Source organism: Strigops habroptila, chromosome 1 (assembly GCF_004027225.2).
Source record: "Strigops habroptila isolate Jane chromosome 1, bStrHab1.2.pri, whole genome shotgun sequence".
NCBI lineage: Eukaryota > Metazoa > Chordata > Aves > Psittaciformes > Psittacidae > Strigops > Strigops habroptila.
Window position 1 is genome coordinate 60,392,410 of NC_044277.2, and position 23,218 is coordinate 60,415,627.

At 41.1% G+C, this 23,218-nt stretch overlaps 1 protein-coding gene across 3 annotated transcripts in view; it reads right to left on the reverse strand.

Annotated features, from left to right (window-relative positions):
* The window catches only part of ZNF516 (zinc finger protein 516), a 103,944-nt gene that overhangs the window by 51,254 nt on the left and 29,472 nt on the right, over nt 1–23,218 (reverse strand). For 2 of the 3 annotated variants that reach the window (XM_030494321.1, XM_030494341.1), the window contains exon 2: nt 6,711–8,730. In XM_030494321.1, the coding sequence (XP_030350181.1) occupies nt 6,711–8,610 (1,900 nt within the window). In that variant the 5' untranslated portion in view covers nt 8,611–8,730. Of the gene's footprint in view, nt 1–6,710; nt 8,731–9,158; nt 9,211–23,218 lie in introns of those variants that run through there. The other variant, XM_030494330.1, reaches the window with a different exon arrangement.

Here is a 23,218-nt window from a genome sequence, read left to right on the forward strand (position 1 = left end):
CTTGTTATCCATTTGCTTGGGATGATCAGCATAACTTCTATTTTCTTCTGTTTCCTCAATTCTTCTTCCCATTCATGTCTACCCACAATTAAAAATAAATGAAAGCAAAAAGCTATTGTTGATGGCAGCAGCTCCACAGGAATATATATATACTCACACACAGAAGACAGCCTCTGCAGTTCTGAGGAGCGTACAAGAGTCCAAAGGGGAGGGAAGAGGTAATAAAATGCTGCTGTGGAGATACACACAGGCCTGTACTGGTCAAAAATGATGCTTCAACCTGCAGTACTTTGCAGAGAAACTTCAGATCATGAGAAAATACCACACTGCATGTGGATTTGCTACACACATCACAACTGGACTGTGCGCATTACAGCAAGGCAGATATAGGAGAAATTTCTGAATGGTACTATTAGAGGCGTTCAAACTAGGTAACTGATCTAGTCCTAATCCACCCAATGGGCTTTAAGGAACAGTTTGAACTTTAAAGTCCCAAACAATGCCCAACAGATCTTACTTCTGCAAGTACAGGGTCCTTGGTTCAAGTCATAGAAGAAGTTGGGCAGAGACATCAACTTGCTGTATTTAAAGTCCTGGCATTAACCCCACTGGTGTTAACAACCAAAACAATTAGTTTGGGTTGTAAAGTTGAGGGGGTTTTATATGCCAACAACAATCCTCGGCAATGCCAAAACTAACTGGGGAAATGTGTAATCACAGTGTAATGTTTTTATCTTTGTGGTAGGGATCTAACAGAAGCCACTGAGACACTCTTCCTCCCTGAAATTACCTCATTTCTTGGAAGCCTGGGGCAGGAGTTACTAATTGTGCAGCACTGAGACATTCCCCAATTTTTATATGCTTATTCTGCAAAATAAATAAGCTAAATAACTTCAACATACTTAAGATTGTACATACAGAATAAGATCTTCACTTGGTGTAAAATGCCCCAACAGCACTGCCTTCAGTGGCATGACACTGTGAGATTTACAGTAAGTGAGAATCTGGCACGAGAAGTATCTAAAGTGTAATTATTTGATTAAGATATATAGTAAAAATGTTTGATTTTTTAAACAGTGGAGAAGACTTCCACAGAGGCACATTTTTTCATATAAGCAGAACAATGAAGTCCTGCTACTGGATACCGACGGCTGTGTTTCATGCACTCAGTCTAGCAACAGAAAACACTTACTAGGAATATCTTTCTTGTTTGGAGTTACTATACATTTTGATTTTTCTATTTTCACTTGCTTAGCTAGTTCCTCCCCTCCCCCAGATTAGTGCCTCGCCATTCTAGTGGAAAACTAAAGCAACTCAAGACAATTTTTACTTTTATTTTAAATCAAAAGCCTTATGAAATTAGGCACTTTTTGTTAAAAAGTTCCAGCTCTTGGATTTATTGTAATTTATATCTGAGCAAAACAAAGTCCAAATTTATGCTTCATAAGTCTCTCCTACTCTTCTTCTTTCTCGAAACTTGCTAATATTGTTATGTTTCTATTCAAGCATTCCAATTTACATGTAGAATTTTCTTATAATATGCTTGGGATAAATGGTATGTGCTACATCTCTCAGTTTGTATAACCTGTAAGCAATTCACAAACAGCTGTCTCTTCTCCTTCGATTTACTAATAAGGATACTAAACCAATGTCTGGCCATGGATTTCTAAGAGTTTTTTACATGTAACATGCACAAAGAGCTCTAAAACCAGGCACTGCTCCCTTTTTTTTGCTTAAGCTAAAGCCAAGGAAGGAGCTGACTTTTCAGCAGATCAGTAACAACAAGCCAGTGAGTCCAGAAGCAGGTGTGGACAAGGTAAGATCCTGCTGCTGTCTCCCATTCATGTGACTGCTCCAGACCTTCTGGTTTTCACATGGCAACCTTCTTGGAGTTACCAACTTCTGAGCGTAGGGCATCACAAGCCCTCACGGCTTCAGTGCACCTTGGCATTGCCTTGGACGGTTTGAACCTCAACGCCATCCTACACCTCTTTTCAGCCTCGCCTCCTCTTCGAAACCTCACTGCATGGCACAACTCCCTTCACCAAGGTCTCACTCCTCTCTGCCTTCCCCCATTTCCCCTTCTCTCCCCCCTACCTTACCCCTATCTTGTCTCACCCCTTCATGGAGCTTATCACCTCCTGAGCAAGTCCCACCATACCACCAGGTAATTCCTGACACAAACCAAACACAGCCACGCACTACCACTGTTTTGTATTCATTGTTCGTTGTGGGTTTTTTTAATATTCTGTGCAGTCTAGCAACTTGTGTCCATCTCATCTAGTCAGCCTATGAGCTCCTTGGGCCTAAAGCGGTGTTGGTACAGGGCCTAGCACAACAGTTCTCACTTGCTATCAGCCCCTTCCTGCATTAGCCAATGTAATAAAAACAGCATGTGTTGAGTAAATCAGTCCCTCCTCAAAGCATTTCAAAAATCTAGGAGTCTGACAGGAAGAAAAAAAGAAAAAGAAAAAGGGAGAGAAGATGCAGGGACATGAAGGAAACAAAATGGGTATGACTGTTTTCACTGGAAGCAGCATTCCAAAGAGCAGCACCCTCTCCTTTACCTGCCATCCTTCCCTTACAAGGTCAGGCTAGAAGCAGCATTCCTCCTTTATTCCTATATAACACTCTTTTTTTTTTTTTTTTTAACCCTCCACAGATTACTTTTAACATTTACTTCCTGCCCAGTCTGGCACTTACCTGCAAGAAGAAGTACCTTTATGGCATTCTTTTACTGACTGGGATATCACAAGCCTGTGCTTTTACTATGTGTTTGCTAAGTGCCAAGTAGTATTTGCTTTCTTCATCTTCCCATTGCCAGCAGCAGTCACAGACTCAAAAACTGCATTTCCTTCTTCATTTCAGGACTGAAATTGTTCATAGTGCCTAACCTAATGAACTGCAACACTTTCAATGCTAAACACATCATGACAATGACGGGGCCCAAGTTGAGCCTTAAAAACACTAACCAGACTGAATTATTTCTTTGGCATACCAAAACCTACATTTTAGCTGAGAAGCTGAAAGATTAAAAAGACAGAGAGTTTTCCTTTCCTCTTTTATCAGCATATGCATAATCCCCCTCTACTCCCTCAGTCATAGCTGTGGGGTTCATTTTAGTTAAAAATGAAAATCATAAAAAAAAAAAAAGCCTCACGTTGGAGAAGTGCTGTGCAACAACTCATAAGCAGTTCAAACAGCCTGGATGCAACTCAGTGGAAATTCAGGTACAGTTTGCTAGTGGCCTGAATGCCAAATAAAAACGAAGACTAATACGGAGCAGGAAGACCTCAAAAATATTCAGGCTGCTCTTAACAGAGCGAACGTGCTCTGGGCCACCTCTTCGCATATGGCTGTCACACAAAGCACGTATACCTCATTGCATATATACAAAGTACTATAGGTATCACATGGTATACCATGTGTAACTCCAGAAACCTAATTTTTACCCTCCAACATCCAACAAGACAGAAAGCACTTTGTAACCAGCTAGCTTACCCCATGGCAGCTGGTAAGCTGGGTTTGCAAACACTATCCCAGTGTCTGAGAAATCATTATGTTAGCCTACGTAGACAGCAAATTACAATGTGTTAAGAACAAAGAAGCGCCTGCCTACTCTGGAGGCTCTCAACCCCATTTCACATGCAAGGTGCAATTCTTGCTCTTTCCCAGTAAGCCCTATCTGTATGTCTCCGCCTCAACATCTCTTGGCCCTAAGTGACCACAGAGGTGCACTGCCAGCTTCCCCGCTGCAAGACACTGTGTGTCAACAGGACTACTCAGCTGATTAAGAATTAAACGCACGAAGATGAACCTTAAGCTGAGTCAAGGCCACAACATTCAGCACACATCAGTCTCAAGGCCCTCTTCTGACCCAGGATAACACAGTAATGTGTCAAAGGGGGGAAAAACAGCAAAGATATGAAAGTAAAAAAAAGATACAGATGTTATATACCCTTATGAGTAGCCCAAGATTTTCCTGACCATAGCCTGAGTAAAAATACCACCACAGGAGGCATGTCAGGAACAGGAACTGAGAGCACCACTTGCCTGCCTCCACTGGAGATGGGTACTGTCTGCACGGCTCTTGATGGAAAAGCTTCACCTGCAAGAGTGACTAAGAAAAGCCACAGCAGAGGATAGCAAACCACAGCACTTCTAGGACAAAATGTGCTCTGAGGCCATACCAGCACACCTGATTTTAGCGGAAGCATACATGAGGGTGGAATTTGGCCTATATTCTGTACACTTTTAAGTTTCTGTTCATAGCGAAGGGAAAGAAGGCCTCTCAAGTTAAAGCAGCAACCTGAAGAGTAAAAATAATCCTACAGCCTGACGGACAGAATGTCCCCTGTCCTTAGAATACAATGTAAGGGCAGTGTCACTAAATCTGCATACCAAAAAGAGAAAACTGAGAAACTTCAGTCTTGAACACTGACCTATGAAAACTCCTTTAAACAAACAAACAAAAAAACCCACAACCACCACCACCACCACCAAACAACTTTCTTTTGAATCCAAAAAAATCTTTTGTCACTTGTAAAAAGCATTTATTTCACTGACACAGCGATTTTATTTAAATAAACTCTATTAAGAAGCTAGGGTAACATTTCTCTTGGTCATAATCTTATTAGCCAATTGAATACTTGATTAGCTCTTTAGCTGTGACGTTAGTGAACAGAAAAGGCAGCTGCCACCTTCCCAGCTCATCAATGCAAAAACATTGCTTTCCAAGATGCACCTTTATTTAGGCCCATCAGTTTGCTGCTTCTTTACAGTTGAAAATGAGGACCAATTTGGCGCCCTAACAAATGAAGTGTTGGCTATTTACACAGGGTTAAGCCAGTCACTTAATTCCTGTGAGAGAAACTGCCACATGAACTTAACTCTCACCTTTCACTCCTGCAACAAGGGCTCAAAGCTTGATTTGAGGTAAGAAGTGGGACAGGCAAAGAGATGAGACAGCTCCTCTTGTTAGAAAGAGTGCTTCATATGGAAAGCCTGAAAGAACAGCTTTCCTATTCAAACATCATGGAAAAAGTGTTCTGGTGTTTTTAGCCATCTCCAGAGACACGCTTTTCCACCACAGCGGTTTCCATAAGGCAACTGTACATACACTGGTAAAACACGGCAGCCGTATTTAACTGTAGACGAAGCTGCAGGTTTATCACTACATCTTGTGTCAACTGTACCAAGGTGTTTCAGGCAGCAGCTGATGGATTTTCACACAAAGTATGTATGGTCCCATAATGAACTTTGTTTAAGTGTCCAAAATCCAATAGCAGATGGAAAAGCTAAATTTTGAGTCTTTTAAAGAGGCAAGTAATCACTGAGAAAATATTTAAGTCAGCTTGTCCTAAGACTTTTTGGAATTGTGATCTATTGGGGGGGGGAGGGAGGGATAAAAAAAAATGTGGAGTTCCTGGTTTAATTTACATTTCTGTTTTAGCGTGCACCCAATTTGTCCACTGGGGACTTGATCCAAGTTGTAGCAAAATCAAGTTTAGGACCATTCTTGTAAATTTAAGGACAAACAGATGGGTTTAATTTTTTACAGTTTCAATCCTCTGGAGCTCTCTTCCCTCCACACCTTGCAAGCAGTGTCGGCCCCAACTTTAACTGACCTAAAACCATGGGACTTTCACAACAGAAGCTCAATGACCAAAAAGAATATTACATATATACACATACATATATATAGATACAGATATTCTAAACTTTATGAAAAACACAATTCTGGAAAATGTTGCTTTGCTGCTGCGGGGTCTGTAACCAGGAGAAAGCACAACATTATATACAATCCTGAAAGAACACAGCTACTTGAATAATCCCACCCTCCGCCACAATGGTGCAGATTACCTCATCTGCGATGGTCTTGTAAATGAGTTTAACTCTACAGATAACTATGTTCTTCACAACAAAAGGAATGAAAATGAGAGGAAAACAATACTGTTTGCCAAACAGAAAACAAACAAAAGAGCAGCACAAGGCTAGTAAGGAAAGAATGGTTAATCTCACATTTCTAAATGGGTATTATAAACAAAGAATGGTGAACAACAGAAAGAAAATATATTAAAAAAATACAAAAGTGCTTAATGGTGTTCTTTTAAATATTTACTTTGCTGCTATTCGGAGAATAATTTGTTCCATTTAGTAGTGTTGGGCTCAAAGGACCGCTTTAATCCAGAGAGATTAATTATAGCCTTTGGAGTTATAAACACAATTTGGGAAGTGAAGCAGAGAAGAAGAGAGCGATGCCTCTCACACTGGCGATTAACAAGTTTACACGCTTCAGGGCTACACCACACTGGCTGTGCCCCTGCTACACCTGCATGCTACAGGCAGAACAGTGCACAAGATGCCCATAAACTGGGGAAAAACAGCCCCCAAGATGTCCAGGAAAGACACTACCCTACCCCACAGTGTTGCTATTGGCAACTAAACTATTTCTCAGGTGTCCTTCGCCGAAATACAAATTCACTTGCACTTCATGAAGGCGTCCTCTGATCTCGCTTTTACTACCTGTGCCAGAAACAACAAGTCACCATGCCAAGACCAGCAGCAGCACTCACCGGGCACAGGACCCCATCCACACTGCCTTTAAACCTCTCACATGCTTTCATACATCTCTGCTCATCACTATGTCCCGCACTGGGAGACAGAGGTACCAGCAACAGTGAGCAGGGCAAGGCTGGGAGCAATCTTACCTAGCAAGGGGTTGGCTGCTCCCTCCTCTGAGCTCTCCTCAGCCCCTTCCTCCCCCAGGCCGGAGGTGACCGAGTCCTCTGGGGCGGACGCAGATCCGGGGGTGCTGGGCCCACTGACAGACCCCGAGTCCCCTTCCTCACTGCTCGAGCCATAGCGGTCCGGCTGGGCAGCCGTCCCCCCCTCACCGCAGCTCCTGCGCTCCTTGCGGTGCACCCGGGAGTGCAGCACCATTTGGTGGTAGGTGCGGAAGATCTTGCCGCACTCGAAGCACTCGGTGGACTTGTTCTGGGTGGCCCGCCGGCTCTGCCGCGAGGCAGGGCGGTAGTCCAGGTCCCCCTGGGCGAGCGGGCAGCTCTCCCCCGACGGGGTGCTGCCAGTTTTCTCCAAGCGCCCGCTGGTGCAGCTCTTCTTCTTGGGGTTACTGGAAGAGCTGGGGGAGTCCTGGTCTCGCTTGCGTTTCTCCTGGTTGACAAGGATATACTCTCTCTTATCCTTGTCATAAGTCACGTCTGCATCCGCCAGGGCCTCGTCCCATCCCACATACTTCACATACTCCGAGGGCTCTACTACTTTTCCTTTGGTGGCCAGCTGCCAAGCTTGGTAGCTACTGACAGGATCCAGCTCGGCTACCCTTTTCCCAGGCTGTCCTCTTGTAACTCTATCCAGCCCTACAGACGGCTGTAGATTGAGACACTGCAAGAAAAACTGCTTCGTTACTGACGAGCTTAGGCTCCCATCAATTAAGTCCTCAGCTTTATCCCCAGTGCTGCCCCTCTGTGCTCGGTAGTGAACAGCATTATGCGCTTTCAGGCTTTCCATATTTGTAAACAGATTTCCACACTTGGTGCAAACTTCATACAGAGATAGGCCTGTCACGATCGTCTCTTCCTGTATCACGTTATTGATAGTGGCTATGAGCTCCAAATCATTTTTTGGTTTGTTTTTGCTCCCGGTCTTGGGGCCGTGTGACTTCATATGGTTTTTGAGAAACCAGGGCTCTTTGAATCTCCTGCCACAAATGTGGCACCCATGATCAAATGACCCCCTGTGCTTTTTCATGTGAGCTTTCAGGAACCAGGTTTGACTAAAAGCCTGACCGCAGACTTCACACGGAAACTCGCCCGCGCTCAGCTCACTCTTGCAGTTCTCAGTGTAGGCCCCCCCATTTGGGACCTGAGCATGGTCCTTCTCTACATGGCTTAACAGCATGTCCTCCCTCAGGGTCATGTAGCTACACAACCTGCACTTGAATGGTTTATGGACCTGGTGCAGGTGCTGCTCCAGGTCTTTCTTCCTTTCAAATTTGTTTTTGCAGAAGGTGCACTGGTAAGAGGTCAGTTTGCCATCTACCTCGGCTGGAACCGCCTCCATGACCTCCTTCTTGCTGCTTCTCAACAAGATCTTGCTGCTATCAACCTGAGCAGTACCATTCAAGATCTTGTTGCAGGCAGATGTACTTTTAGTGGGGCTGGTGCACCCGCCAAGGCCCTCCGAAACGCCCATCTCCCCCAGCTGCGCCTCTCCCATCTCCGCCTCGTGCCCCTGACTTAAAGTGCCTGTTCTGTGACTACGGATGTGGATCTTGAGGTTGCCCTTTTGGGAAGCTCTGTGATCACAGTAAGGGCATTTGTAGGGCTTCTCACCCGTGTGCTTCCTCATGTGCTGTGACAAGGAGCTCTGAAAAGGGAAACTTTTACCGCAGATGCAGCAGCTGTGGCACATGGTCTTGTCAGTGTCCATGTCATTCTTGCTTAGCTTGCCTGGGCTGGAGGATCTCCGTAGCTCCATTTCTGCCTCTCTTCTACGATCCATCTGTATTACTGCAACATCAGGTGAGCAGGGCAGGAGGACAAAAGCATGTCCGGCAGCAGAGGAGGGCTGGACTGTGTTTTCAATCATACGGTTCTGCAGAGAGATGTTTTATTGCTTCATTCTCTGGGTAAGGTTTCTCCTTTCAGCTGCTCAAGAGAGTCCGAAGCACCACTTCTGTGTGCTCTGTAAATGGATGGCATAGATCACCTGAAACAAGAACAAAAATCACACAAATGTACAGAAATCACGTAAGTAGATTCTTAAACCTATATATTTAAATGTATTCATATTTTTAACCCAACAGCTTCCATCATACACCCCACATTCAGAAGCATACTGTGCTACAATTTACTGCACAAAAAAGCAGCAGCTTCTCCTTTTGATGATATTCTAGATTTCAGTGGCAAGCATTATTAATAAACAAGTAAAATCCCAAAAAGAGCATACATTCATTTCCACACACTGACATCAGAGTGTCTTTTAAAAAGTGCAAACTTTCAAAACATTTTTTGTTTCAAAACCAGGCAGAAGTGGCTAAAAATACACCTTAAATGAGGAAAACATTTCTTGAAGGGGTTATTATGCTTTAAATCTGTAGGTTTACCATCATGTGTAATTTCATGTAAAATACTTACTTGCCAAAGATAAAAGGCTTTCCTATAGTCTTTAGCAAGTATCATATTCCTGCTGGCAACTGCATTACTTTGCATCTCAGACAGCTCTGCTCTGCTTGATGTGGCACGCACAGAGCAGGCGCAGAGGCTGAGGACGCTCAGTACTTTGATGAGAGAGAAAACAAGAATCCAGAGCCTGACAAAGCATGCAGGAAAAGCAGAAGTTATTTCCTGATGGACAATGAAGAAAAAAACCAAAATCCTCAAAGAGTAATATTTAGTCTAGATCTAACAAAGGAAACTGATGATGTGCATAGGTATCAAATGATCTTAAATATGAGCAATTTATGTCAACAAGACATACAGGAAACCACAGCACCACCCACCACAATGAAACAGAATCTTAACCATAAACCAACAAACAAAACAAGAAACAGCTTTGATTAACAAAACAGATGATTAATAAAAGTTGTAAAGCTTTTGTATCTCATCATGACTAAATGCAAGGTCAATATTTGCCTCAGCAATCCAAGATGCAACACACCAGCAACTCCCCACCTTGTATATGGCAAAAGACAATGGTTAAGATCTCCATAGATTGTTTCTTTTCCAATTACCACACTGTAAAACAAAAATCTTCCCCTTTTCCTATCCTCATTAAGTACTACAAACACCACATGACTAAGATCAAAGAATACTGTATTCTCTAATAGAGAGAACCAATCTATTACTACATTAAGAAAACATCAGCTTCTTAAAATGTAGCTAAAATATGCAGAGCAATAACAAGACTATATATTCACACATCCATCACTTGACATCTGTGACTCAATAAATAAAGAGCTACAGATCTACAGTTGCACATTTTAAGGTGTCTCACTATATTCACCTCTGCATCTCTTCTATGTGTAAATAAATAAATAGTCTAACCACAACACCCGCATGAGCCTTACAAAAAGCAACGTACAACTGATGCAATGCTCATATCAGTTACACACTATAGAATACCTTCATTATGTTTAAGTTAATCTAGTCTCTTATTTGCTACAAGACCATACATTTCTGGGTTTGATTTTCTGCATATCTAATATTCGTTCAGCATGTTAGGAGTTACCAATGGCAGCTACCCAAACTACCTTTTCATCGAGAAAGCTGACAGTAATATCTAAAGGACATGATACAATCGCAATTTCATTCCCTGAATGAAGCATTTTCATATTATGACTAATTTATTGTGACTAAAAATAAAAATAAAATCCCAAATCCAGAAATCCATACAAGCAGGAAGTTTACAAACAAGAATGTCTAAATAATCTCCGAAATCAGCCATTTAAAAACAAATAGAGTGGCAGCCTCAGAAGAAATTCCCTGGGTATTTAATGGATGTCAGCCACTGGAAGTTGTGGCTATACCAGAAGGTATGAACATGCCAAACAGCAAATACAAATGCAGTTCACACTGCATTATTGATGTATGAAACAATTCAGAGCAACATCTTATTTATTTGACCTGTAATCTAAACTTGCCAAGTAACAACCCATAGTGTCTTACAATCGAAGACTTAACCTAAAACTCATTAAATCACAAAAAGAAATACCAGGGTAACTTCTTGCATTTAACACAACAGTACAGTATACTTGAACAAGCTACAGCTTCTTTTGTAATGTTCTGTACCACTGTAGGAAAAAACCGAGCAGGCTCTGGGGCAGATTTTTCCACGTATTTTATACAATCTTTTCTACATTCTGTATTTTCTACAGTTCACACCAGTGAGAACACTGCTTATCGGTAGGCTGACTTTTAGGCTAGTGACTTTCGGGGTTTTTTGTAGGTCCCATTTTAACTCAACTTTCTACAAGGTTTCCTGTCTGAAAGTTCAAAAGAGCTTTAACAGCCAAACTTAGACAAGAATGCTGTATGCAGCAGTTCAGGCACACATAAATCCAAAGCTTCGGAGTCCCTTTGTTTACTTGGCCGCAGCTTCCCTGTGCTTAGCCTTGACATATTTCACTTTAATTATTTATAGCATTTTCATTAATGAAACTTAGTTATGAAAATGAGGATATGAAGAAAGCATTATTTATAAGAGGGGTATTAGCCATTCACAGGAGATTCCCGTCAGCCCTATATTACATTAGGCCTGAGGGGGGGGAAAAGTCAGAGTTAAAAAATTGTCAAATTATTTTATTAGTCTAAAATACTTAATGGAAGTTTTACCATCTTCACCAAAATATTCCAAGATAATTGTTTCATCTTTATTACTTTAGCTTGGCTAATGCACTGCAATTTGTAACTTTAAAAGTTGAAATAAAGTATTCCTAGATTTGAATTATTTAAGACTCACAAAAATTCCAGCCTGTTCTTCCACAGACAGAAATTCCAGTGGGAGGAAGGGTGTTCACCCAATCCCAGTTTGTTTTACACAGCGTGGAGAGGTCTCCCTTAGGCCTTGGCACATTGACTGAGATAAACATATATGAACAACTTATAACTCCCTCCCTACATCACCTGAGTGCCACTTAAAAGTAATGCTTTTAGAGGGGCTCTTTGAGAACAGCAAAGCCAGTGTTCATTGGAAAGAAGCAGCAAGAAAGAAAAAACAACTCTGAAGAAAGATTGAATTCCGAAGACTGAACGTACAAAATGAGGAAAACATCACTTGCAAAATCCTTCCAATAGAAAATAACATTCTGGCTTAATAATTTCCACTTTAGTATTAATTACTAAACAAAGATGGCATAAGGGATAGAAGACATCAACTTCTAAATCAAGCTACACTGATTGCTCTTCTGCTGTGAGTAAAATTTTGCCACAGCTATTTTTGTTTCTTCCTGGCTGACTATGATGATAAAAATATTTGTATTTTGAAATAACTATGAACTTGAAAGTATTCTGAAATAATTCTCTTTCAGCGCACATGGAATGTGGCCATGTCCAGCTACCCTAAGGCTACTGTACAAACGTTTCAACTCTCACTAATTTCAGGTGGTAGATGGTAACCTTTCACTGCTCTGGTTCAAGTTCACCCTGCAGTTCCTTAGCACCATCCTGTCACACAGAATCCATAGCAGAGTCATATTCAGCCTGCAGATTTCTCCTAGACTGTCACAGCACGGTGATCCCCACTAGCACAGAGGCAAACCACACGGAAATGCAAGTGAATGTAATCTGTAAATTAATATGTAGTCTTTAAAAGTGTTTTGTGTGTTTTAATGGCATTGCAGCCATTAAAACACAATAACGTGTGTGTATGCCAAATGCCATACAACTCCTTGAGAGTGTTTGATATTCTGCTGTAAGAAGTGTATGAACTAGATTCACTTTGCTTTGTTGAACTAGGGATCAGCAGTTCGCATAGAAGATCCTGGCCAGTATCCAGGGCATTTCCAGCCTTTATTAAATACACTAAGGCACTTAACACCACTACTGTTTACATGTAGGTTTGGTATATAAAGCAAGGTGGAAGAGAAACATGTATAAAGACTCAAAACCAGGAGGGGTGGCATGATGAGAAATGCCTTTGCTCGGCCAAATATTTCAGTTATAAGCTTTGTTTCTGCACCCCCCGCCACACAGACAGCTTGACCCACATGGGGACAAATACAAATAAACTTTTTTTAATCCCCTCACCAGAAGGGAAAACAAGCTTTCCTACTAGCTTAAATGAAGAATTGGTCAGAATTTACTCTATTTCAGACACTTCGACACCAAAACTTCTCTGGCTTTAAAGACTAACTCAGACACAATTCTTGGGTGAGAGAAAATACATTTGGCCAAAGGGACCTGCTGTCACCACGAAGACCTTGGGCCTTTCCCAGCACTAGCCACAGCTTCCCCAGCAAGGCCATGGTAGCACATCCCTGCTGGCAGAGGTGCAGTTACACTGGTGCATGACTGCACCATCCTCACAACTTCTCTAAGTCTTGAAGTATGTTAAAAGTACAGGGGAATAGCACTTTAAATAAAACAGGAGCACACTGAAATACTTAGGACTCTTTTCTTCGTGCCACCTACGTGTTCTGGAAGAGGACCAGGTATGCTGTGAGGACTCCCTGTAGGGCGAGACCAGCCTTTTGTGTCTCTTGGAAAACAATTAATAAAAGAAGAAATTGAAAATAAACAACACTAGAAAGTTGAAAAATAGAATGCAAGAGATACCATATTGAAGAACTAATTGAAAATACATTTCCTACATAGAGATCTCCTGTGCAGTGCAGTCTGAGAGGAAAACAAAAGAAAATTATTCTTGTTCTAACATATAGAAGACTATACATTCTTTTTTAATTTCCCTTCAATTAAACCTGACTTTAAAAATCATTTTGCACGGCTGTAATGGCAAGAAGGGAAAACTCTTCAGTAAGTAATAAGCAAGAACATACAATCTGGGAAGCTACGTAGACCTATTCAAACAGCACAGTGTCTATTTTAAAACAAACCGCTTTCAGTTTGGGTGCAACTATTTCAAATCCCATCTGAAACAAATACACTGGAGAAATATTGCTCTTCCAATCTTCAAGAGGTTTGACTATACGCTCCAATCACTCCACCATGTTCTTTTGCCAAAAGCAATGACTTTAAAAAACAAAACAAAACAAAACAGACAAAAACAAAAACAACCCAACACACACAAAATACTGTAAGGCATGATCTTGTGGAAAAAATATCTTACTGAAATTCCTTCTAGATGATGAAATGATAGGCCGTGGAACATAAACATGTAGGTGAATTTGAGAAAGTTGTAACCGTTAAAGAACAGCAACCTGTAGAGCTGATCTCTCTCAATTTGAGAAGGCTCAAGTAACCCCAGAGCCAAACAGACTTCACTTTTGAGAGTAAAGAGGCCAGAAGAGAGTAAAGTGCAGAAGAAGAGTGGACGGAAGGCAGAGAATGTTTTACAACTGCCTCACCAGCTTTTGTGCTCACCGAATCGCAGAGACCTTTTTCCCCCTCCATTGTCTTCTCCCCCGGCTGCAGGCACACCACCTTACACACACACACACATCAGCCCTGCCCTACCTGCACACCCTCCTCCTCACTTCGTGAGGGGACGCGGCTTCTTCCGAACACCCAGATCCCATGGGAGCCATCAGTCCATCACCCCGATCCTGCCATCCTCATTTATGCACTAGTCCTACCGAAACGCTTCTTACAGACCATGTCATTAGCCTACAGATCCTTTGCTCCCTTGAGCTGATCAGCATCTTTCAGACTACATCAGAGCGTAGTGGAGCAAGCGTACCTTTAGGTAGTAAGCACATAGTTGCAGGAAATCCTGACATTCTGCAACCTATAGACTAAACTTGCCATTAGGTAAAGGCTGCATAGCTCTGAAGTGATTTTCTGAGAATAATCCAAGCTAACCCAGTAAAAAGCTATTCAAAAATCCCGAGCCAGTTATAGAAGACTGTCAAATTTTCAAATGTATTCAGTTATTAAAAGCAGCAATCTTGACAACAGACCTCCTGAAGTTTGTTTAAGCGTGCCAAAACTGACACAGGACTGAAAAGGAGAAATAAAAAGCTCCTGGAAAAACAAACAAGGAATTAAAAAGCTCCTGGAAAAACAAACAAGGAATTTCTATTCATTTATTTCCGCTCAGGCTATATATGAAATCCTTCAGCAGCATTTTGCAATACTTTTTTGTTCAATTATTTTAAACCAGCCTTCCCCTGCGGCTGGGGAAGCTCTTCCCATTTGAAAAGTTTGCTGTCTGAACCCTGCAATATTATTTTGAGCTTCTCCAAATACATCATGTGTTTTCATGTCCTTCTCCCTCCATGAGCCAATGACATTTTGCAGCAGGCTTCAGAGCGGCAGCCAGGGCTGCAAAAGCAGAGTCAGGCCTTTTTCAATCGATGCCACACCCTTAGCAGGGGAAAGAATACACTGAGATGAAGATAAAACCACGAATGCTTAAAAAGCAGGAGGCAGGCATCTGCAGCGAGGTGATCTCTCTCAAAACAAGGTCAGCAGAACCTCCGTAACCCAGATTTTATTGTGGCTCCTCAAGAAGCAGTTCAGGAGCAAGGGGAAGAGGGGGGGAGTTTGCTTTTGCGCTGCTACAGGGTATGTTGAGAAACACAGAGCTGTCACCCACTCAGTACATATTTTGTGTTTTAGTATACTGTGCGTGTTTGTTTTCTGGGAAACAAAGAAATGTACTTTATTAGTTACACTGTAGTATTCCAAGCAATGAATTGAAATATATCATTAACATCCAGGACAAGCTTTATCTTGCTACCCAAACAAAGGGACTATTCTTTGAACAAATTGAGGGGGAAAATCCCATAATGACAATGAAGAGTTCCTCTCCCTAAAAACTGTGCTGCACAAAAGTAACAATTACAGGCTTATATTCTACAGACTGGGGTTGCAAATAGCTGCATGAAGCGATGCATTCACTATTGGGAGAGTAAGTACCATTGATGACAAGGCCTTGGGGCTTCTGCTGTTCGCAGACCAATCAATAATCCATTATGAACAAACTACATTTCCCCTCTAATATGAAGAAATGAATAAAAGGGAACCAGTATCACTAGTACTTTCATGGAAAAAAACAACAATGCAGAAATCACAAAATGCCATCACAAGACTTAAAACTAGTGGTGATGTCTAATACTGACAGAACTACCCACAATAACCCTTTATTTTTACAGCAGATTATAGTCCAAAATAATAATTAAAAGCTTATTTTAAAGGCAAGATTCTTTCAAGACTACTTATTCTAGCTGTAGGACAAAACAAAAAAGCAATATTTATCTTTCAAAACGAGGAGAAAATGAACTAACTTCACGTATCTACTAGTTTGCTCAAACTGTTTTCTAATGCAACATAAATAAGAATGTCTAATTAGAAATAACAATGTGACTGGACAACCATAACAAGACTTTATTGCAGCAGCTGTGTTACCATCCAGACACGAGGCCCTGAAATTGTTGTTCTCCCATTGTCACTGTCACATGCTACAATACAATCAAGCAAGGATCCATTTAAATAGCACAGCCATAGCAAGCCTCAGCATCTTCAGTCCAGTTCCCACACTGACTTCTCAACACAGCACGGGAAGGCAGAAGAGGAGGAAAGCTCTTCTGAAAAATGACAGATAAAGTATTAAAATAAAAGAAATAAAAAAAAAAAGTTACTGACTTTTTGATCGGTAAATTAGATCCAAAGGAATCTCTGAGACCAATATTATTAATGGATAAGGCAGTCTATGTCCTTCCCTTTTCTGAAATATAAAGACTAGTAGTTAAAGTTGACCTCGCGGGGTAGGGGGCTAGCGGGAATGAATACACAATGTGATTATTGATCAGAACTAGAAAAGCCAAGAACTGCACTAGTGCAGATGTGATTTTTTTTTTTCCTAAGGTCATTAATGATACATGTCAGAAAGTCAAAAGCTCTTATTCTGACATGCTGTAACAGGATCACTAATTCTGAATATAAGCATCATCCGAGGTTCAGAAAAATCTTAAAAAACAAAACAAAACAAAAAAAAAAGCCCTCCATTTTACTTCAACATAAAATTAATATTTTCCTATTTGGCCACACCCACCAAGTTACTTCAGTGTCTCAGTACTCTCAAGCAGTAAAAATTAGATGAAAATTTGAAAGAACATCCACAATTCTGATAGTATCTAACAAAAAAGTAAGTCGGTTACAAATACAAGCAAAGCCACCTCAATACTGTGTTATTACCTCCTTATTCAGATCAATGGCATTGATGCTGTCTAGTCATGCATGTCTATGGAGATGCACATATACATGGGCAGCACAGTATTCTCCCGGCATCTAACAGTGCTTTTATATTTAATGATCTTGTTAGGGTTTCCACTGCAAACCAATTTACACGGAGATGTAACATGGCCATTTTAAACCTTCAGCATGGGGGCTGATCACAAACTGTATGGGCAGGGTATTTTCCCACCAATATGCTACTATGTGCTCAGTTTGTATCTTTAAATTGGGGGGAAAAAAAAGGGTTATCTGTTTTCACTTCCAGTGTCACAACAAGGAAATACGTAGTTTTTTAATTTTTACATTATCTGCAGAAGAACAGGGACTCGATCATCAGCTTGCAGCCAACGCAGGAGTACAGTACATCGCACACATACACACACACCACCCACCCCTCCTTGCTGTCTCTTTCATTTGCCCCATCAATGCAAGCTACACACAAACCACATCCTCAGCTGCCGCAAGTGCACACGGTGCCATGAAATCAATTTGCACCAAACGAGAAGCCATACCGTTAGCTAAAACCGGAATGCCTTTGTGCTGTGTAAATCAAGACCTGAATGCAAGAAAAACAAGAGCATAATTAAAAGTAAACATTATGAATTGTTGATTTCCTACCCCAGCAAAAAGTTACATGAAAAAATGTTGTCCTATGTGCCCAAATTCCTCCCTGCCACAACTAACAATTACACCAGTGAGGAACAAACTTCAGTGCTTGAGTACTTTCATACAGCACTGTAATGACTTGCCCATAGCAGACGTCAAATGCAAAAAGCTCTATGTTTAATACCAACCAAATTTACTAGCTACAGCTATGTTCAGCAGGTCAATGGAAGGTAAAGATTATTTCTATGGTACGTTGCTATGAAATAAGCTGTGTGGAGAATTAAGAAATTCAAGGTAATAAATTAGTCTCTCTTACACCTAATACATCCTACTGCTCAAATTGCTACAGTAAAATCATTACCTTATAAATGTAAGTGTTGCCAAGCGTTAACCTGTTAACAGATTTAGAATTACAGCACTGTTGTTTGATTAACTATTAAAGCCTCACAGTAACAAAAAATTATTTCTGAAATAACACCAGCAAGTTGTTGCTTAGTCCTCCCCCCACACACTATTATAAAGGAATTGTAAAGCACTGAAACAAGCTTTCAGGCAATACTTCCTTTACTCTTTTCAAAATCCCATTTAAATAAAAGCGGGGCGGTGGGGAGAGGAATGGGAGAGGGAAGAGACACAGGAAGAGGGGGAGAGAGAAAGGGCAGAAGGGAAAGAGAGAGAACTGTGCCCTGAAACACAAGGAGGGATAATCATATTGAATAAGCCATAAAATATTTTGTTAAACATTACCTTCTGAGATAGCAGTGTTTAGCACTGACAAGCGATACAAAACACACACCACCAAAACCTCATTTTCCATTGTGGGGTTACTTGTCTTTATATATATAAGTGTTTTACTGTAAGCGCTTGCAAAGCACAAAACAGCATGGACGAGCTCTATTTTAGGAAGCTTTCTCAAACGTTTAAGAACTTAAGCAGGTAATTAAGGCTTTCAATCACTGTTTTTCCATTCTCTGCAACATTTCTGAATGTCAAGCATGCAGACTATGCCCAGGCCCAAGCGCAGATGCTCTGCACTTCACAGATCCCAAACCAACGAAGCTGAAGCTCACTTTGCAGTGGGTGAGACTCAGGACCCACTGAGCTGCTTGACGTGCACACAGCTTTGGCTCAGTGACACCCAGACCCAAACTGGCAGAGGACAGTGCTGAAGGCCAATCTGTGGATAGCCAGTGCCTCAGAAATACCTTCATTTTACCTCCTTTTCGCTAATGTACACAGATACCCCCGAATATCACTTGATCCACAAGTACAATTTGTGATTATGAGCTTTTTCACACTTAGTGGTAAGACAGATGACTGCTTGTAGTTTAAAAGAAGAAACAAGTTTCTAAGTTCACCAGCAGTTTTAAAGATAAGAAGATGCCTGCTGTTATTTCATTACTCTCTTAACTGATTTTAGAGTTTTCTGTAGTTCTCACCACTAAAAGCTACTTCCAGTACATATGTGATAAATCCAACTTTGTAATATACCGAATCTTGTACTGGCCTATCATTGTAAGCATATAAAAGCAAACAGGTATAGCCAGTACAACAAAAGCAGTATCACCATAAAACATGAGCAGACTTACACAGTAGGGCAACTACTTTTCTCCTCTATTTATGTATTTACTTTTATAAACATAAAGGGAAGAAAGGAACAGTCCCATATATCGAATGACTATAAAGCACAAGATGACTTTTTTTGGATTTCAAAGCTCCCAGACAAGAGAAGAGAAACTAAACTCAAACCAAATCATTCAGCTGTCAGTTGGTCCAGCTTATTTTGGTCTGAAGTGCTGAACTATCTCTGTGGAACATCACTGCAATGTATCATCCAGAGAGACAAACGGATTCCATCCGCTCCTCATAAATACAATTTCGAGGCACACTTTACCAATCCTGTTAACTTTGCTCTCATTAAGGCACAATGTAAGGCATGCTTCAGATTTTGGCAGGTTAGGACACTGTGTATATCACAAGATAAACTCTGACAACTCTGTTCAGAACTACTCCACCTTCCTTACACAAACAGGTACGTGGACTTCCCCTCCCTTTGCCATTTAATCAGACTTTAAATCTTTGGGCCAATCCCTCGTCTACAGCGTACAAGTTGTTTCTTCAGAAATACAGACAGAAATTTACCAAAGTGCAGAAAATTACTCTGTATTACATCCTCCATGAAAGAGAAGGGCCTGGATGGACATCCATCCCCAAAACCATTCCTGAGCTCACTGCTGGCCTTGGGAACAGGAAGCTAGATCTAAGAGCAGAGAGAATAAAAAGAAGAGGAACAAAACCCACCCTCTACATAGAAACTCTTGTACAGCCTCAGCATACAAATCCTGAGCAACTACTTAAAAACAAAACCACCTCCCCACAATTATCATTGATAGTAAGCAAACAAGTCTGCAAGGAAGAAAGGTCTGGTGTCGCCTGTTTGTTTATTTTTCCATACATTACAACTGCAACTTGCAAGGCAAATCTATCAGCTGGCAAGACAAACATCAATTACACCAAGAACATGATCTGTTTGCATCACCAAATACTATAGTTAGACTTTATTTCTCCTTTCAAAGAAACGTGCCTGTGTACCACATATACACACCAAAACCCTCCCCTCTCGCTCACTCTTTGTGACAGAGAACTCACATGCCATCATTACCATACTCACATCATCTTGCACCGCAGCCCGGGTCCCTGTCCATCCCACTCACACCCACACCCCTTCTGCAGCACTGACTTCCTTCCTTCCACTCTCCTACCCAGCTCCACCCCACCTCCATCACCACCATGCCTCCAAGCCCCAGCTATCAACACACACCGCCTGCCCGTCAGATCCCTTGTGGATCACCTGGGGGCAACGCGGTCCCTTTCCCGGGCGACTGCCATCCCGCAGTCCCAGTGTAAAGGCCATTTCTTTTCCCCACTCTTCCCTTAGTGTGCTCGCTCTTCAGCCCTGCTTTCTCGGTTCTCTCCAGCGCTACTGTTTCTTCCAGAAGCACCTTCACCTCCTCTCTCTCAAACCTGTTTGGGCCCTTCGTGACTAATTCTTCCATTTGGGCTCTCCCTCGCTCATGTGGCTTCAGTCCCTGCTCACTGGCTCCTTGTTTGGCAGGACAGTCAGCAAGTGCCTCCTCCCTTCCCCTTCTGCCCTGTTCCCCAAAAGACGCCCATTCTTCAGGCATTTCTATCTTCAGTTACCACAGTTATCTCTGGCCACCAACATGTTGCCCTCTGCTCTATTCAGGTAACTGCTGCTTACAGCACAGTGCTCTCCCAAAAATCAAAAGGATGTCAACACGCAGGTCAAATGCCTCACATGTAAGGTTCAAGTGCCATTCTTCTCCCCCAAGGACCTCCACAGTTCCACCTACTCTCTTTTGTGTGGGCAGTGATTCACTTTCCCTAATGCATCTTTTGTATCAGTTTCCCACTTACGACCTTGTGTTTTGACACTGCATTTAGAACTGTTTTCTCATTATTTTTCCATTCAGTCTTAAAAGCGTGTTTTCCACAAATGAATCAAAATTATTTTCCAAAATGAAATTCATGCCTCGGTTTTGTTGGGTTTTTTTCCCCCCAATGCATAATATGTGTAGTAGGTATTGCTATATTCTAATTGGTACATACATTCCTTAAGGCAGGGACTCGAAATTTTTTATACATGCTCTTTTATATACTTTATTATAGAGTGCTCTTTTATATACTTTATTATATACTTTATTATAGAGTATATACTTTATTATATACTAAATTATAGCTAACATTTATTATCAAATGTTCCAACTTCAAAAAATTTCTAAGAGCAAATTATCAAGTCAAGCCTCACCTTTTTAGAGTCAAAGTCCCTCTTTTCATCACAGGCACAGCCAGAAGCTGAGAAACCAAGATTCTTTCCCATGAGGCCCAAAAGTAAACTAATCCCTTCTTCTGCCTACCCAGAGTTCACCTCTTAGTGAACCAAAAGGACTATCAGATAGTAAAGAAATGAACAAAGCTCAAATCATGTCACTAACCTCTCGCCTCTCTGCCTTTCGGAAATACAGGTTTCCAGCCAATTGTATCCATTTACAGGATATTAATAACAACAAGCGAAAAGCATAACAACAAATACATTTCAAGTGCACATGTCACCAAAGGAAACACTGGAAAAACAGTGGGCTGTGTGGAACATCAAATTAAAGTATAAGATCCCTAGCAGTGAGTCTCACTTCAGTAAGGTATTCTTACAGGGTTTAGTCTCTTTCTACAGCTGGGACTGTAAGCCTGATTTAAAAGCTTTCTAAACTCACTTTCCTCCACGACATGCATGGTGCTTTCTATCACACATTTTACCATTCTGCAAATACAAATACTCCTTGACTCTCAGGGCGACACTTAAGCAAGTAGATTTTCCACCAGAGAAGCACAATGTAACTGTGACTCTTTAACTCCAGAGCAGAATTTGAGCCACACTGCTAAGTCCTTAAACCTGTTACACAACAAATAAGCATGGATTATGGCGTGGCTGGTTCATCATGGGATGTTTTGTGCTGCTATTCCTAACACACAAACGCCGTTTGTCTCAGCCACATACATTACCCATCTTTTTTATCGCTTTCTCTTTTCTGCATCTGACCTATTTATTACTCAACTACTCCCTATTTAATATATTTTTACACTATAAAGAGTGCTAAATAATCATGGTGCAATAGTACAGTATTATACTTGCTCTGTATGTAAGCGACTGCTTGCACTACAGTTGACACTTCTTACTATGAAAACAAACCATTTATAACTATATATTATCTTTAGTACTCGATGGCTACTCTACTTGCAGGGGAGAGCATACCAATAACATGCTCTAATATACCAAATAAAAAGAAGCAATCTACACTGAGGTTTTTATGTCAGTAGAAATATCTAGCAAAACTAAGAAAATGTTTGGCTAGAAGCACATTTTTAGGCAGGTGCAATCTAATTTTGGCAGGTTTACAATAGTCAGCTACAATGTTTGCTAATACCTTAGAGGATTTTGGATTTTATTTTTTTTTAATCAGGTTTAGATAAGCACACCTGTATTTACTTACTTAGGTAATGGGTACATTTATCAAAGTCACTGTTTATAATCTGAAGATTTCCTCACAAGAAAAAACTGGCCACGTTAAACAAAAAAACAAAGTCACCCAGCCTCACAACTTGACTACCAGTAAAAACCACATTCTTGAAAGGAAAAACACACACAGCACTATTACTACTGTATATAGGGTCACAAGTACAGCATCTTATCTATAATCATGTATTTTCTAAGCATAAGGAAACCTTTTTCTTAAGACCCATGTATGAGGCTTGTAATCAAGTAGGAGAACTCCATCCAACATCACAACTCTCAATATACAGCTTTGCTAAGTATCATTCCTCATTCTACCACACTTCTCTACCCACAGGCTTTCAAGTACCTCCCAAACTTCCCACATGCGATCAACTCAATCAACATATAAAGTCAAAGTGTTAATTAAAAACACTATACAGAACCAGGTATAGTTAAAACTTGCACAGAAAGCACAATAAAAATTATGATTATAGTACTGCAAACTCAGAGCCCTAAACCTCATGGGTCAAGCACTCAAATACCATGGTATACCCAAAGTCAGGAGAGGTTTTTGAACCTAACTTCTCTGTGGATTCTCTTACTTGCCTTTTGAGCTTTTACAGTACATTCAGTCATGTCTCAAGCTTCTTCCAACAACTGTGAAGCC